This window comes from Oncorhynchus keta, chromosome 19, assembly GCF_023373465.1.
Source record: "Oncorhynchus keta strain PuntledgeMale-10-30-2019 chromosome 19, Oket_V2, whole genome shotgun sequence".
Classification (NCBI taxonomy): domain Eukaryota; kingdom Metazoa; phylum Chordata; class Actinopteri; order Salmoniformes; family Salmonidae; genus Oncorhynchus; species Oncorhynchus keta.
The window spans coordinates 4152395-4168766 of NC_068439.1; the positions used below are offsets into that span (position 1 = coordinate 4152395).

Consider the following 16372-nt stretch of genomic DNA (forward strand, 5'->3'; position numbering starts at 1 on the left):
ACACACACACACACACACACACACACACACACACACACACACACACACACACACACACACACACACACACACACACACACACACACACACACACACACACACACACACACACACACACACACGCACCCTTAAAGACTCCCATACCTCTGCAGATGGGTCGGTCGTCGCTCCAGCCTACGTAGCTGTCTGTGACTCTCAGGCAGCTGATGCTCTTAGAGCCCTGCAGCTCATAACCCTCATCACAGGAGAAGTGCACTGTGGCACCTCGCCTGTAGGGGGAGGTAGAGAGACAGAGGGTTATACACACAGTCATTACCTCTCTATACCCAGTGGTCTATTCCTGAGGCATTACCTCTATACCCAGTGGTCTATTTCTGACCCATTACCTCTCTATACCCAGTGGGTCATCACCTCTCCATACGCAGTGGTCTATTCCTGAGGCATTAGCTCTCCATACCCAGTGGTCTATTCCTGAGCATTACCTCTATACCCAGTGGTCTCGTCCTGAGGTATTACCTCTCTATACCCAGTGGTCTAGTCCTGAGGCATTACCTCTCTATACCCAGTGGTCTATACCATAGTCATTACCTCTCTATACCAAGTGGTCTAGTCCTGAGGCATTACCTCTCTATATCCAGTGGTTTATTCCTGAGGCATTACCTCTCCATACCCAGTGGTCTAGTCCTGAGGCATTACCTCTATACCCAGTGGTCTAGTCCTGAGGCATTACCTCTCTATACCCAGTGGTCTATTCCTGAGGCATTACCTCTATACCCAGTGGTCTAGTCCTGAGTCATTACCTCTCTATACCCAGTGGTCTAGTCCTGAGGCATTACCTCTCTATACCCAGTGGTCTAGTCCTGAGTCATTACCTCTCTATACCCAGTGGTCTAGTCCTGAGGCATTACCTCTCTACCCAGTGGTCTAGTCCTGAGGCATTACCTCTCTACCCAGTGGTCTAGTCCTGAGGCATTACCTCTCTATACCCAGTGGTCTAGTCCTGAGGCATTACCTCTCTATACCCAGTGGTCTAGTCCTGAGTCATTACCTCTCTATACCCAGTGGTCTAGTCCTGAGTCATTACCTCTCTATACCCAGTGGTCTAGTCCTGAGTCATTACCTCTCTATACCCAGTGGTCTAGTCCTGAGGCATTACCTCTCTATACCCAGTGGTCTAGTCCTGAGGCATTACCTCTCTATACCCAGTGGTCTAGTCCTGAGGCATTACCTCTCTATACCCAGTGGTCTAGTCCTGAGGCATTACCTCTCTATACCCAGTGGTCTAGTCCTGAGGCATTACCTCTCTATACCCAATGGTCTAGTCCTGAGGCATTACCTCTATACCCAGTGGTCTAGTCCTGAGGCATTACCTCTCTATACCCAGTGGTCTAGTCCTGAGGCATTACCTCTCTATACCCAGTGGTCTAGTCCTGAGTCATTACCTCTCTATACCCAGTGGTCTAGTCCTGAGGCATTACCTCTCTACCCAGTGGTCTAGTCCTGAGGCATTACCTCTCTACCCAGTGGTCTAGTCCTGAGGCATTACCTCTCTATACCCAGTGGTCTAGTCCTGAGGCATTACCTCTATACCCAGTGGTCTAGTCCTGAGGCATTACCTCTCTATACCCAGTGGTCTAGTCCTGAGGCATTACCTCTATACCCAGTGGTCTAGTCCTGAGGCATTACCTCTCTATACCCAGTGGTCTAGTCCTGAGGCATTACCTCTCTATACCCAGTGGTCTAGTCCTGAGTCATTACCTCTCTATACCCAGTGGTCTAGTCCTGAGTCATTACCTCTCTATACCCAGTGGTCTAGTCCTGAGGCATTACCTCTCTATACCCAGTGGTCTAGTCCTGAGGCATTACCTCTCTATACCCAGTGGTCTAGTCCTGAGTCATTACCTCTCTATACCCAGTGGTCTAGTCCTGAGGCATTACCTCTCCATACCCAGTGGTCTAGTCCTGAGGCATTACCTCTCTATACCCAGTGGTCTAGTCCTGAGGCATTACCTCTCCATACCCAGTGGTCTAGTCCTGAGGCATTACCTCTCTATACCCAGTGGTCTAGTCCTGAGGCATTACCTCTCTATACCCAGTGGTCTAGTCCTGAGTCATTACCTCTCTATACCCAGTGGTCTAGTCCTGAGTCATTACCTCTCTATACCCAGTGGTCTAGTCCTGAGTCATTACCTCTCTATACCCAGTGGTCTAGTCCTGAGGCATTACCTCTCTATACCCAGTTTTCTAGTCCTGAGGCATTACCTCTCCATACCCAGTGGTCTAGTCCTGAGGCATTACCTCTCCATACCCAGTGGTCTAGTCCTGAGGCATTACCTCTCTATACCCAGTGGTCTAGTCCTGAGGCATTACCTCTCTATACCCAGTGGTCTAGTCCTGAGTCATTACCTCTCTATACCCAGTGGTCTATTCCTGAGGCATTACCTCTCTATACCCAGTGGTCTAGTCCTGAGGCATTACCTCTCTATACCCAATGGTCTAGTCCTGAGGCATTACCTCTATACCCAGTGGTCTAGTCCTGAGGCATTACCTCTCTATACCCAGTGGTCTAGTCCTGAGTCATTACCTCTCTATACCCAGTGGTCTATTCCTGAGGCATTACCTCTCTATACCCAGTGGTCTAGTCCTGAGGCATTACCTCTCTATACCCAATGGTCTAGTCCTGAGGCATTACCTCTCTATACCCAATGGTCTAGTCCTGAGGCATTACCTCTATACCCAGTGGTCTAGTCCTGAGGCATTACCTCTCTATACCCAGTGGTCTAGTCCTGAGGCATTACCTCTCTATACCCAGTGGTCTAGTCCTGAGGCATTACCTCTCTATACCCAGTGGTCTAGTCCTGAGTCATTACCTCTCTATACCCAGTGGTCTATTCCTGAGGCATTACCTCTCTATACCCAGTGGTCTAGTCCTGAGGCATTACCTCTCTATACCCAATGGTCTAGTCCTGAGGCATTACCTCTATACCCAGTGGTCTAGTCCTGAGGCATTACCTCTCTATACCCAGTGGTCTAGTCCTGAGTCATTACCTCTCTATACCCAGTGGTCTATTCCTGAGGCATTACCTCTCTATACCCAGTGGTCTATTCCTGAGGCATTACCTCTCTATACCCAGTGGTCTAGTCCTGAGGCATTACCTCTCTATACCCAGTGGTCTAGTCCTGAGGCATTACCTCTCTATACCCAGTGGTCTAGTCCTGAGGCATTACCTCTATACCCAGTGGTCTAGTCCTGAGGCATTACCTCTCTATACCCAGTGGTCTAGTCCTGAGGCATTACCTCTCTATACCCAGTGGTCTAGTCCTGAGGCATTACCTCTATACCCAGTGGTCTAGTCCTGAGGCATTACCTCTCTATACCCAGTGGTCTATTCCTGAGGCATTACCTCTATACCCAGTGGTCTAGTCCTGAGGCATTACCTCTCTATACCCAGTGGTCTAGTCCTGAGGCATTACCTCTCTATACCCAGTGGTCTAGTCCTGAGTCATTACCTCTCTATACCCAGTGGTCTATTCCTGAGGCATTACCTCTCTATACCCAGTGGTCTATTCCTGAGGCATTACCTCTCTATACCCAGTGGTCTAGTCCTGAGGCATTACCTCTCTATACCCAGTGGTCTAGTCCTGAGGCATTACCTCTCTATACCCAGTGGTCTAGTCCTGAGGCATTACCTCTATACCCAGTGGTCTAGTCCTGAGGCATTACCTCTCTATACCCAGTGGTCTAGTCCTGAGTCATTACCTCTCTATACCCAGTGGTCTAGTCCTGAGGCATTACCTCTATACCCAGTGGTCTAGTCCTGAGTCATTACCTCTCTATACCCAGTGGTCTAGTCCTGAGGCATTACCTCTATACCCAGTGGTCTAGTCCTGAGTCATTACCTCTCTATACCCAGTGGTCTAGTCCTGAGGCATTACCTCTCTATACCCAGTGGTCTAGTCCTGAGGCATTACCTCTCTATACCCAGTGGTCTAGTCCTGAGGCATTACCTCTCTATACCCAGTGGTCTAGTCCTGAGGCATTACCTTTCTATACCCAGTGGTCTAGTCCTGAGGCATTACCTCTCTATACCCAGTGGTCTAGTCCTGAGGCATTACCTCTCTATACCCAGTGGTCTAGTCCTGAGGCATTACCTCTCTATACCCAGTGGTCTAGTCCTGAGTCATTACCTCTCTATACCCAGTGGTCTAGTCCTGAGGCATTACCTCTCTATACCCAGTGGTCTAGTCCTGAGGCATTACCTCTATACCCAGTGGTCTATTCCTGAGGCATTACCTCTCTATACCCAGTGGTCTAGTCCTGAGTCATTACCTCTCTATACCCAGTGGTCTAGTCCTGAGTCATTACCTCTCTATACCCAGTGGTCTAGTCCTGAGTCATTACCTCTCTACCCAGTGGTCTATTCCTGAGGCATTACCTCTCTATACCCAGTGGTCTAGTCCTGAGGCATTACCTCTCTACCCAGTGGTCTAGTCCTGAGTCATTACCTCTCTATACCCAGTGGTCTAGTCCTGAGTCATTACCTCTATACCCAGTGGTCTAGTCCTGAGGCATTACCTCTCTATACCCAGTGGTCTAGTCCTGAGTCATTACCTCTCTATACCCAGTGGTCTAGTCCTGAGGCATTACCTCTATACCCAGTGGTTCCTTAGTCGCATTTTTGAAAACAACACATGCATTGTTTTCTCTTCCTCAATACATTTTCACCTTCTCCTCTCTCCTTCTCCTCACTCCTTCTCCTCACTCCTCTCTCTCCTTCTCTCACTCCTTCTCCTCACTCCTTCTCTCCCTCCTCACTCCTCTCTCTCCTTCTCTCTCTCCTTCTCCTCACTCCTTCCCTCTCTCCTTCTCACTCTCTCCTCCCACCTTCTCTCATCTCTCTCCTCTCTCCTTCTCTCTCTCCTCTCTCTCCTTCCCTCTCTCCTTCTCCTTCTCTCTCTCCTCTCTCTCTCTCTCATCTCTCTCCTCTATCCTTCTCTCTCTCCTTCTCTCTCTCCTCTCTCCTTCTCTCTCTCCTTCTCTCTCTTCTTCTCTCTCTCCTCTCTCTCCTCTCTTCTTCTCTCTCTCCTTCTCCTCACTCCTCTCTCTCCTTCTCTCACTCCTTCTCCTCACTCCTTCTCTCCCTCCTCACTCCTCTCTCTCCTTCTCTCTCTCCTTCTCACTCCTTCCCTCTCTCCTTCTCACTCTCTCCTCCCACCTTCTCTCGCTCTCTCTCTCTCTCTCCTCTCTCCTCTCTCTCCTCTCTCCTTCTCTCCTTCTCTCTCTCCTCTCTCTCCTTCCCTCTCTCCTTCTCCTTCTCTATCCTTCTCTCTCTCCTTCACTCTCTCCTCTCTCCTTCTCTCTCTTCTCTCTCCTCTTCTCTCTCTCCTTCTCTCTCTCTCTCTCTCTCTCTCCTCTCTCCTCTCTCCTCTCTCCTTCTCTCCTTCTCTCTCTCCTCTCTCTCTCCTTCTCTCTCTCCTTCTCCTCTCTCCTTCTCTCTCTCCTCTAATTGTCTATTTCTCTTCCTGTTCTGTATGTTGTGTTTTTACCTGAAGTCTGATCCTTTTCTCTTCCCTCGGTCAGGGATCCCCGGGTCTGGACACATGTTAGGTCCCTGGGCCACGCCCATCTGAGACACTGAGAGGGGGATGAGAGAGAGGGAGAGAGAGGGGTGGATAGATAGGGAAGGGGAGAGAGAGAGAGAGAGAGAGAGAGAGAGAGGGGTGGATAGATAGGGAAGGGATGAGAGTTAGAGAGAGAGAGAGAGAGAGAGAGGGGTGGATAGATAGGGAAGGGGAGAGAGAGAGAGAGAGAGAGAGGGGTGGATAGAGAGGGAAGGGGAGAGAGAGAGAGAGAGAGAGGGGGGGATAGAGAGGGAAGGGGAGAGAGAGAGAGAGAGAGGGGGGGATAGATAGGGAAGGGAGAGAGAGAGAGAGAGAGGGGTGGATAGAGAGGGAAGGGGAGAGAGAGAGAGAGAGAGAGAGGGGTAGATAGATAGGGAAGGGGAGAGAGAGAGAGGGAGGATAGATAGGGAAGGGGAGAGAGAGAGAGGGGAGGATAGATAGGGAAGGGAGAGAGAGAGAGAGAGAGAGAGGGGAGGATAGATAGGGAAGGGGGAGAGAGAGAGGGGAGGATAGATAGGGAAGGGGAGAGAGAGAGAGAGAGAGAGAGAGAGAGTTGGATAGATAGGGAAGGGAGAGAGAGAGAGAGAGAGAGGGGGGGATAGATAGGGAAGGGGAGAGAGAGAGAGAGAGAGAGAGAGGTGGATAGATAGGGAAGGGGAGAGAGAGAGAGAGAGAGAGGGGTGGATAGATAGGGAAGGGAGAGAGAGAGAGAGAGAGAGAGGGGTGGATAGATAGGGAAGGGGAGAGAGAGAGGGAGAGAGGGAGGATAGATAGGGAAGGGAGAGAGAGAGAGAGAGAGAGAGAGAGAGAGGGGTGGATAGATAGGGAAGGGGAGAGAGAGAGAGAGAGAGAGAGAGGTGGATAGAGAGGGAAGGGGAGAGAGAGAGAGAGAGAGGGTGGATAGATAGGGAAGGGGAGAGAGAGAGAGAGAGAGGTGGATAGATAGGGAAGGAGAGAGAGAGGGAGAGAGGGGAGGATAGATAGGGAAGGAGAGAGAGAGAGAGAGAGGGGTGGATAGATAGGGAAGGGGAGAGAGAGAGAGAGAGAGAGGGGTGGATAGATAGGGAAGGGGAGAGAGAGAGAGAGAGGGGTGGATAGATAGGGAAGGGGAGAGAGATAGAGAGAGAGAGAGAGAGAGAGAGGGGTGGATAGATAGGGAAGGGGAGAGAGAGAGAGAGAGAGAGGGGTGGATAGATAGGGAAGGGGGAGAGAGAGAGAGAGAGAGAGAGGGTAGATAGATAGGGAAGGGGAGAGAGAGAGAGGGAGGATAGATAGGGAAGGGGAGAGAGAGAGAGAGAGAGAGAGAGAGAGGGGAGGATAGATAGGGAAGGGGAGAGAGAGAGAGGGGAGGATAGAGAGGGAAGGGGGGAGAGAGAGAGAGAGAGAGAGGTGGAGGATAGATAGGGAAGGGAGAGAGAGAGAGGGGAGGATAGATAGGGAAGGAGAGAGAGAGAGAGAGAGAGAGAGAGAGAGAGAGAGAGAGAGGGGTGGATAGATAGGGAAGGGGAGAGAGAGAGAGGGGAGGATAGATAGGGAAGGGGAGAGAGAGAGAGAGAGAGAGGGGAGGATAGATAGGGAAGGGATGAGAGTTAGAGAGAGAGAGAGAGAGAGAGAGAGGGTGGATAGATAGGGAAGGGGAGAGAGAGAGAGGGAGAGAGAGGGGTGGATAGATAGGGAAGGGGAGAGAGAGAGAGAGAGAGGGGTGGATAGATAGGGAAGGGGGAGAGAGAGAGAGAGAGAGAGAGAGGTGGATAGATAGGGAAGGGGAGAGAGAGAGAGAGGGGTGGATAGATAGGGAAGGAGAGAGAGAGAGAGAGAGAGAGGGGTGGATAGATAGGGAAGGGGAGAGAGAGAGAGAGAGAGGGGAGGATAGATAGGGAAGGGGAGAGAGAGAGAGAGAGAGGGTGGATAGATAGGGAAGGGGAGAGAGAGAGAGAGAGAGGGGTGGATAGATAGGGAAGGGGGAGAGAGAGAGAGAGAGAGGGGTGGATAGATAGGGAAGGGAGAGAGAGAGAGGGGAGGATAGATAGGGAAGGGGAGAGAGAGAGAGAGGGGTGGATAGATAGGGAAGGGGAGAGAGAGAGAGAGAGAGAGAGGGGTGGATAGATAGGGAAAGGAGAGAGAGAGAGAGAGGGGTGGATAGATAGATAGGGAAGGGGAGAGAGAGAGAGAGAGGGGTGGATAGATAGGGAAGGGGAGAGAGAGAGAGAGAGAGGGGTGGAGAGATAGATAGGGAAGGGGAGAGAGAGAGAGAGAGGGGGGGATAGAGAGGGAAGGGGAGAGAGAGAGAGAGAGGGGTGGATAGATAGGGAAGGGGAGAGAGAGAGAGAGAGGGGTGGATAGATAGATAGGGAAGGGGAGAGAGAGAGAGAGGGTGGATAGATAGGGAGGGGAGAGAGAGATAGGGAAGGGGGATAGAGGGAGAGAGAGAGAGAGAGGGGTGGATAGATAGGGAAAGGGAGAGAGAGAGAGGGGAGGATAGATAGGGAAGGGGAGAGAGAGAGAGGGAAGGATAGATAGGGAAGGAGAGAGAGAGAGAGGGGTGGATAGATAGGGAAGGGGAAGAGAGAGAGAGAGGGGGTGGATAGATAGGGAAGGAGAGAGAGAGAGTGGATAGATAGGGAAGGGAGAGAGAGAGAGGGGGTGGATAGATAGGGAAGGGGAGAGAGAGAGAGAGAGAGGTGGATAGATAGATAGGGGAGAGAGAGAGAGAGAGAGGGGTGGATAGATAGGGAAGGGGAGAGAGAGAGAGAGAGAGGGGTGGATAGATAGGGAAGGGGAGAGAGAGAGAGAGGGTGGATAGATAGATAGGGAAGGGAGAGAGAGAGAGAGAGGGGATGGATAGATAGGGAAGGGGAGAGAGAGAGAGAGAGGGGTGGATAGATAGGGATAGGGAAGGGGAGAGAGAGAGAGAGAGAGGGTGGTAGATAGATAGGGAAGGGGAGAGAGAGAGAGAGAGGGGTGGATAGATAGGGAAGGGGAGAGAGAGAGAGAGAGGGGGTGGATAGATAGGGAAGGGAGAGAGAGAGAGAGAGAGGGGTGGATAGATAGATAGGGAAGGGGAGAGAGAGAGAGAGAGAGGGGTGGATAGATAGGGAAGGGGAGAGAGAGAGAGAGAGAGAGGGGTGGATAGATAGGGAAGGGAAGGAGAGAGAGAGAGAGAGGGGTGGATAGATAGGGAAGGGGAGAGAGAGAGAGGAGAGGGGTGGATAGATAGGGAAGGAGAGAGAGAGAGAGAGAGAGGAGGGGTGGATAGATAGGGAAGGGAGAGAGAGAGATAGAAGGGGAGAGAGAGAGAGAGGAGGTGGATAGATAGGGAAGGGGAGAGAGAGAGAGAGAGAGGGGTGGATAGATAGGGAAGGAGAGAGAGAGAGAGAGAGAGAGGGGTGGATAGATAGGGAAGGAGAGAGAGAGAGAGAGGGGTGGATAGATAGGGAAGAGGAGAGAGAGAGAGAGAGGGTGGATAGATAGGGGGAAGGGGTGGATAGATAGGGAAGAGAGAGAGAGAGAGAGAGGGGTGGATAGATAGGGAAGGGAGAGAGAGAGAGAGGGGAGGATAGATAGGGAAGGGGAGAGAGAGAGAGAGAGAGGGGTGGATAGATATAGGGAAGGGGAGAGAGAGAGAGAGAGAGGGGAGATAGATAGGGAAGGGAGAGAGAGAGAGAGAGAGAGAGAGAGGGTGGATAGATAGGGAAGGGGAGAGAGAGAGAGAGAGAGGGGTGGATAGATAGGGAAGGGAGAGAGAGAGAGAGAGAGAGAGAGAGGGGTGGATAGATAGGGAAGGGGAGAGAGAGAGAGAGAGAGGGGGGATAGATAGGGAAGGGGAGAGAGAGAGAGAGAGAGAGAGGGGTGGATAGATAGGGAAGAGAGAGAGAGAGAGAGAGAGGGTGGATAGATAGGGAAGGGGAGAGAGAGAGAGAGAGAGAGGGGTAGATAGATAGGGAAGGGGAGAGAGAGAGAGAGAGAGAGGGGTGGATAGATAGGGAAGGGGAGAGAGAGAGAGAGGGGAGGATAGATAGGGAAGGGAGAGAGAGAGAGAGAGAGAGAGGGGTGGATAGATAGGGAAGGGAGAGAGAGAGAGAGAGAGAGAGGGGTGGATAGATAGGGAAAGGGAGAGAGAGAGAGAGAGAGGGGTAGATAGATAGGGAAGGGAGAGAGAGGGGGAGGATAGATAGGAAGGGAGAGAGAGAGAGAGAGAGGGGAGGATAGATAGGGAAGGGAGAGAGAGAGAGAGAGGATAGATAGGGAAGGGGAGAGAGAGATAGAGGAAGGGGATAGAGGGAAGGGAGAGAGAGAGAGGGGAGGATAGATAGGGAAGGAGAGAGAGAGAGAGAGAGAGGAGAGAGAGAGAGGGGTGGATAGATAGGGAAGAGGAGAGAGAGAGGGGTGGATAGATAGGGAAGGGGAGAGAGAGAGAGAGAGAGAGGGGGGATAGATAGGGAAGGGATGGAAGGGAGAGAGAGAGAGAGAGAGAGGGGTGGATAGATAGGGAAGGGGAGAGAGAGAGAGAGAGGGGTGGATAGATAGGGAAGGGGAGAGAGAGAGAGAGAGAGAGGTGGATAGATAGGGAAGGGGAGAGAGAGAGAGAGGAGAGAGGTGGATAGATAGGGAAGGGGAGAGAGAGAGAGAGAGGGGGTGGATAGATAGGGAAGGGAGAGAGAGAGAGAGAGAGAGAGGGTGGATAGATAGGGAAGGGAGAGAGAGAGAGAGAGGGGAGGATAGATAGGGAAGGGGAGAGAGAGAGAGAGAGGGTGGATAGATAGGGAAGGGGAGGGAGGGGAGAGAGAGAGAGGGGAGGATAGATAGGGAAGGGAGAGAGAGAGAGAGAGAGAGGGGAGGATAGATAGGGAAGGGGAGAGAGAGAGAGAGAGGGGTGGATAGATAGGGAAGGGAGAGAGAGAGAGGTGGATAGATAGGGAAGGGGAGAGAGAGAGAGAGAGAGAGAGAGGGGTGGATAGATAGGGAAAGGAGAGAGAGAGAGAGGGGAGGATAGATAGGGAAGGGAGAGAGAGAGAGAGAGAGAGAGAGAGAGGGGTGGATAGATAGGGAAGGGGAGAGAGAGAGAGACAGAGAGAGAGAGAGAGGGGTGGATAGATAGGGAAGGGGAGAGAGAGAGAGAGAGAGAGGGGTGGATAGATAGGGAGAGGGAGAGAGAGAGAGAGAGAGAGAGGGGTGGATAGATAGGGAAGGGGAGAGAGAGAGAGAGAGAGAGGGGTGGATAGATAGGGAAGGGGAGAGAGAGAGAGGGGAGGATAGATAGGGAAGGAGGAGAGAGAGAGAGAGAGAGAGAGAGAGAGGGGTGGATAGATAGGGAAGAGAGAGAGAGAGAGGGGAGGATAGATAGGGAAGGGGAGAGAGAGAGAGAGAGAGGGGAGGATAGATAGGGAAGGGATGAGAGAGAGAGAGAGAGAGAGGAGAGGGGGTGGATAGATAGGGAAGGAGAGAGAGAGAGGAGAGAGAGGGGTGGATAGATAGGGAAGGGAGAGAGAGAGAGAGAGAGGGTGGATAGATAGGGAAGGGGAGAGAGAGAGAGAGAGAGAGAGGTGGATAGATAGGGAAGGGAGAGAGAGAGAGAGGGGTGGATAGATAGGGAAGGGAGAGAGAGAGAGAGAGAGAGAGAGGGGTGGATAGATAGGGAAGGGAGAGAGAGAGAGAGAGAGAGGAGGATAGATAGGGAAGGGAGAGAGAGAGGGGTGGATAGAGAAGAGAGAGAGAGAGAGAGAGAGGGGTGGATAGATAGGGAAGGAGAGAGAGAGAGAGAGAGAGAGAGGGGTGGATAGATAGGGAAGGGGAGGAGAGAGAGAGAGAGGGTGGATAGATAGGGGAGAGAGAGAGAGAGGGGTGGATAGATAGGGAAGGGATGAGAGAGAGAGAGAGAGAGAGAGAGAGATAGGGAAGGGAGAGAGAGAGAGAGAGGTGGATAGATAGGGAAGGGGAGAGTTAGAGAGAGAGAGAGAGAGAGAGAGAGAGGGGTGGATAGATAGGGAAGGGATGAGAGAGAGACAGAGAGAGAGAGAGAGGGTGGATAGATATGGAAGGGATGAGAGAGAGAGAGAGAGAGAGAGTGGATAGAGGGTGGATAGATAGGAAGGGAAGGGAGAGAGAGAGAGAGAGGGGGTGGATAGATAGGGAAGGGAGAGAGAGAGAGAGAGAGTGGAGAGAGAGGGAAGGGGAGAGGATAGATAGGGAAGGGGAGAGAGTAAAATAAACAAAAGATGAAAGAGTCTTACCAGTAAAAAAACAATCACAGTGTTTCAACCCAAACAGCCTTATTATAAAATGGATTAAATTGCACATTTTCCTCATTAATCTACACTCAATATCCCATAATGACAAAGCAAAAACAGTTTTTTTGCAAATAACAAACAGAAATAAACTTATTGCCATACGCATCAGACCCGTTGCTATGAGACTCAACATTGATCTCAGGTGCATCCTGTCTCCATTGATCATCCTTGAGATGTGGCTTCATCTTGATTGGAGTCAACGTGTGATAAATTAAATTGATTGGACGTGATTTGGAAAGAGACACAACTCTATATATAAGGTCCCAAAGTTGACAGTGCATATCAGAGCAAAAATCAAAGTCATGAGGTCGATAGAATTGTCCGTAGAGCTCTGAGATGGGATTGTGTCGAGGCACAGATCTGGGGGGGGGGGGCATTGAAGGTCCCCAAGAACACAGTGAACCTCAGGAACCCCAGGAACCTTCCTAGAGCCGCCTGGCCAAACTAAACATAAAGGGACAGGGGAAAAGGAGGAAAGCTCAGGACCCAGTGGTCTATTACACTACCAAGACAACGTCTCAGAATGTCCTTGACTGGCCCCGCCAGAGCCCGGATCAAACATCTCTGGAGAATCTGAAAATACACTGCCTTCCAAACTTATTCCTGCCCTTGCCATTTTTCCTATTGTGTTACAACCTGTAATTCACATTTATTTTTATTTGGATTTCATGTAATGGACATACACAAAATAGTCTGAATTGGTGAAGTGAAATTAAAAAAATAACTTATTTAATATTAAAATAAATGGAAAAGTGTTGCGTGCATATATATTCACCCCCTCTGCTATGAAGCCCTGAAAAAAGATCTGGTGCAACCAATTACCTTCATAAGTCATATAATTAGTTACATAAAGTCCACCTGTGTGCAATCTAGGTGTCACACTATCTGTCACATGATCTCAGTATATATACACCTGTTCTGAAAGGACCCCAGAGTCTGCATCACCACTAAGCAAAGGGGCACCACAAATCAGCGGCACCACGAAGACCAAGGAGCTTCTCCAAACAGGTCAGGGACAAAGTGGTGAAGTACGAAGACCAAGGAGCTCTCCAAACAGGTCAGGGACAAAGTGGTGAAGTACGAAGACCAAGGAGCTCTCCAAACAGGTCAGGGACAAAGTGGTGAAGTACGAAGACCAAGGAGCTTCTCCAAACAGGTCAGGGACAAAGTGGTGAAGTACGAAGACCAAGGAGCTCTCCAAACAGGTCAGGGACAAAGTGGTGGAGAAGTACAGATCAGGATTCGGTTATAAAATAATATCTGAAACTTTGAACATCCCACGGAACACCATTAAATGCATTATTTAAAAATACCACGAAGAGGAGCTTCTCCAAACAGGGACAAAGTTGTGGAGAAGTAGAGATCAGGGTTGGGTTATAAACATCCCAGGGTGCACCATTAGATCCACTATTAAAAAAAATTGAAAGAATATGGCACCACAACAAACCTGCCAAGAGAGGGCCTCCCACCAAAACTCACGGACCAGGCAAGGAGGGCATTAATCAGAGAGGCAACAAAGAGACCAAAGATAACCCTGAAGGAGCTGCAAAGCTCCACAGCGGAGATTGGAGTATCTGTCCATGGGGCCACTTTAAGCCGTACACTCCACAGAGCTGGGCTTTACGGAAGATGGGCCAGAAAAAAGCCATTGCTTAAAAAAAAAAAAATCTGGGAGACTCCATATGGACGAAGGTACTCTGGTCATTTGAGACTAAAATTGAGCTGTTTGGCCATCAAGGAAAACGCTATGACTGGCACAAACCCAACACCTCTTGTCACCCCAAGAGCATGATCCCCACAGTGAAGCATGGTAGTGCCAGCATCATGCTGTGGGGATGTTTTTCATCGGCAGGATTGGGAAACTGGTCAGAATTGAGGGAATGATGGTTGGCGCTAAATACAGGGAAATTCCAGAGATTTGAGACTGGGACAGAGGTTCGCCTTCGAGCAGGACAATGACCACAAGCATTCTGCTAAAGCAACACACGAGTGGTTTAAGGAAACATTTAAATGCCTTGGAATGGCCTAGTAAAAGCCCAGACCTCAATCCAATTGAGAATCTGTGGTATGACTTAAAGATGGTTGTACACCAGCAGGAACCCATCCAACTTGAAGAAGCTGGAGAAGTATTGCCTTGAAGAATGGACAACAATACCAGTGGCTAGATGTGCCAAGCTTATAGAGACATACCCCAAGAGACTTGCAGCTGTAATTGCTGCAAAAGGTGGCTCTCCAAAGTATTGACTTGGGGGGGTGAATAGTTATGCAAGTTCAGTTTTTTAAATATTTTTTCTGATGTATTTTTGTGTTTCTTTCACAATAAAACATATTTTGCATCTTCAAAGTGGTAGGCAGCGTAGCCTAGTGGTTAGAGAGTTGGACTAGTTACCGGAAGGTTGCAATTTCAAACCCCCGAGCTGACATTTTCCAAACTGTCATTCTGCCCCTGAACAGGCAAGCTAACCCACTGTTCCTAGGCCATCATTGAAAATAAGAATTTGTTCTTAACTCAGTTGCCTAGTTCAAATATAGGTCAAATAATCCCGTAGAGGATCTTTAGAGTAGAATATGAGAAACCCAAGAAGACTTGAGGCTGTAAATCGCTGCCAAAGGTTCTTCAACAAAGTACTGAGTAAAGGTTCTAAATAGTTATGTAAATATTTATATTCATTTGCAAAAAAATAATTGCTTTGTCATTATGAGGTATCGTGATGTCATTATGAGGTATTGTGATGTCATTATGAGGTATTGTGATGTCATTATGAGGTATTGCGATGTCATTATTATGAGGTATTGTGACGTCATTATGAGGTATTGTGATGTCATTATGAGGTATTGTGATGTCATTGTGTAGATTGATGAGGGGAGAAAATGATGTAATACATTTTAGAACCGTAACGTAAAGAAATGCGGAAAAAGAAAAGTGTTATGAAAACCTAATAATAATAATAATACTTAATAATAATATGAATAACCTAATAACCCTAAACCTTGATGAATATCACTGTTTCAAGCATCAACACATAGAGTTGAAGTCGGAAGTTTACGTAGTCATTAAAACTCATTTTTTCAACCACTCCACAAATTTATTGTTAATAAACTTGATAACAAACTATGGAAAGTTGGTCTATTTTGTGCATGACACAAGTACTTTTTCCAACAATAGTTTACAGACAGATTATTTCACTAATAATTTGCTGTATCACAATTCCAGTGGGTCAGAAGTTAACATACACTCAGTTGACTGTGCCTTTAAACAGCTTGGAAAATTCCAGAAAATGATGTCATGGCTTTAGAAGCTTCTGATAGGCTTATTGACATTATGTTAGTTAATTGGAGTTGTACCTGTGGATGTATTTCAAGGCCTACCTTTAAACTCAGTGCCTCTTTGCTTGACATCATGGGAAACTCAAAATAAATTAACCAAGACCTCAGAAAAAAAATTGTACACTTCAACAAGTCTGGTTCATGCTTGGGAGCAATTTGTATCTGTACAAACAATAGTATGCAAGTATAAACACCACACAGCCGTCATACCGCTCAGGAAGGAAACACATTCGTTCTCCGAGAGATGAACGTACTTTGGTGTGAAATGTGCAAATCAATCCCAGAACAACAGCAAAGGACCATGTGAAGATGCTGGAGGAAACAGGTACACAAGTATCCACAGTAAAACGACAAAATACCTATATCGACAAAAGCTGAAAGGCCACTCAGCCATAACATTTTTTAAAAAACAGCATAGTTCGCAACTGCACATGGGGACAAAGATCGTATTTTCTGGAGAAATGTCCTCTGGTCTGATGAAACAAAAATAGAACTGTTTGGCCATAATGACCATCGTTATGTTTGAACAGCATCCCAACCGTGAAGGGGGTGCTTTGCTGCATGACTGGTGGTTCACACAATAGATGGCATCCTGAGGGGGGAAATGATGTACAATTATGTGGATATATTGAAGCAACATCTCAAGACATCCATCAGGAAGTTAAAGCTTGGTCGCAAATGGGTCTTCCAAATGGACAATGACCCCAAGCATAACTTACAAAGTTGTGGCAAAATGGCTGAAGGACAACAATGTCAAGGTACTGGAGTGGCCACCATAAAGCCTTGACCTCAATCCTATAGACAATTTGTGTGCAGAACTGACAAAGTGTGTGCGAGCAAGGAGGCCTACAAACCTGACTCAGTTACACCAGCTCTGTCAGGAAGAATGGGCCAAAATTCACCCAACTTATTGTGGGAAGCTTGTGGAAGGCTACCCGAAATGTTTTACCCAGGCTATGCAATTTAAAGGCAATGCTACCAAATACATTCTGACCCACTGGGAATGTGATGAAAGAAATAAAAGCTGAAATAAATCATTCTCTCTACTGTTCTTCTGACATTTCACATTCATAAAATAAAGTAGTGATCCTAACTGACCTAAGACAGGTTTTTTTACTAGGATTAAATGTCAGGAA

At 48.7% G+C, this 16372-nt stretch overlaps 1 protein-coding gene across 1 annotated transcript in view; it reads right to left on the minus strand.

Annotated features, from left to right (window-relative positions):
• LOC118378371 (CUB and sushi domain-containing protein 1-like) overlaps window positions 1-16372 on the minus strand; it is a 926375-nt gene that overhangs the window by 566404 nt on the left and 343599 nt on the right. Inside the window, 2 exon segments of the mRNA XM_052471760.1 lie at window positions 145-269; window positions 5548-5635. Of these exon segments, the coding sequence (XP_052327720.1) occupies window positions 145-269; window positions 5548-5635 (213 nt within the window).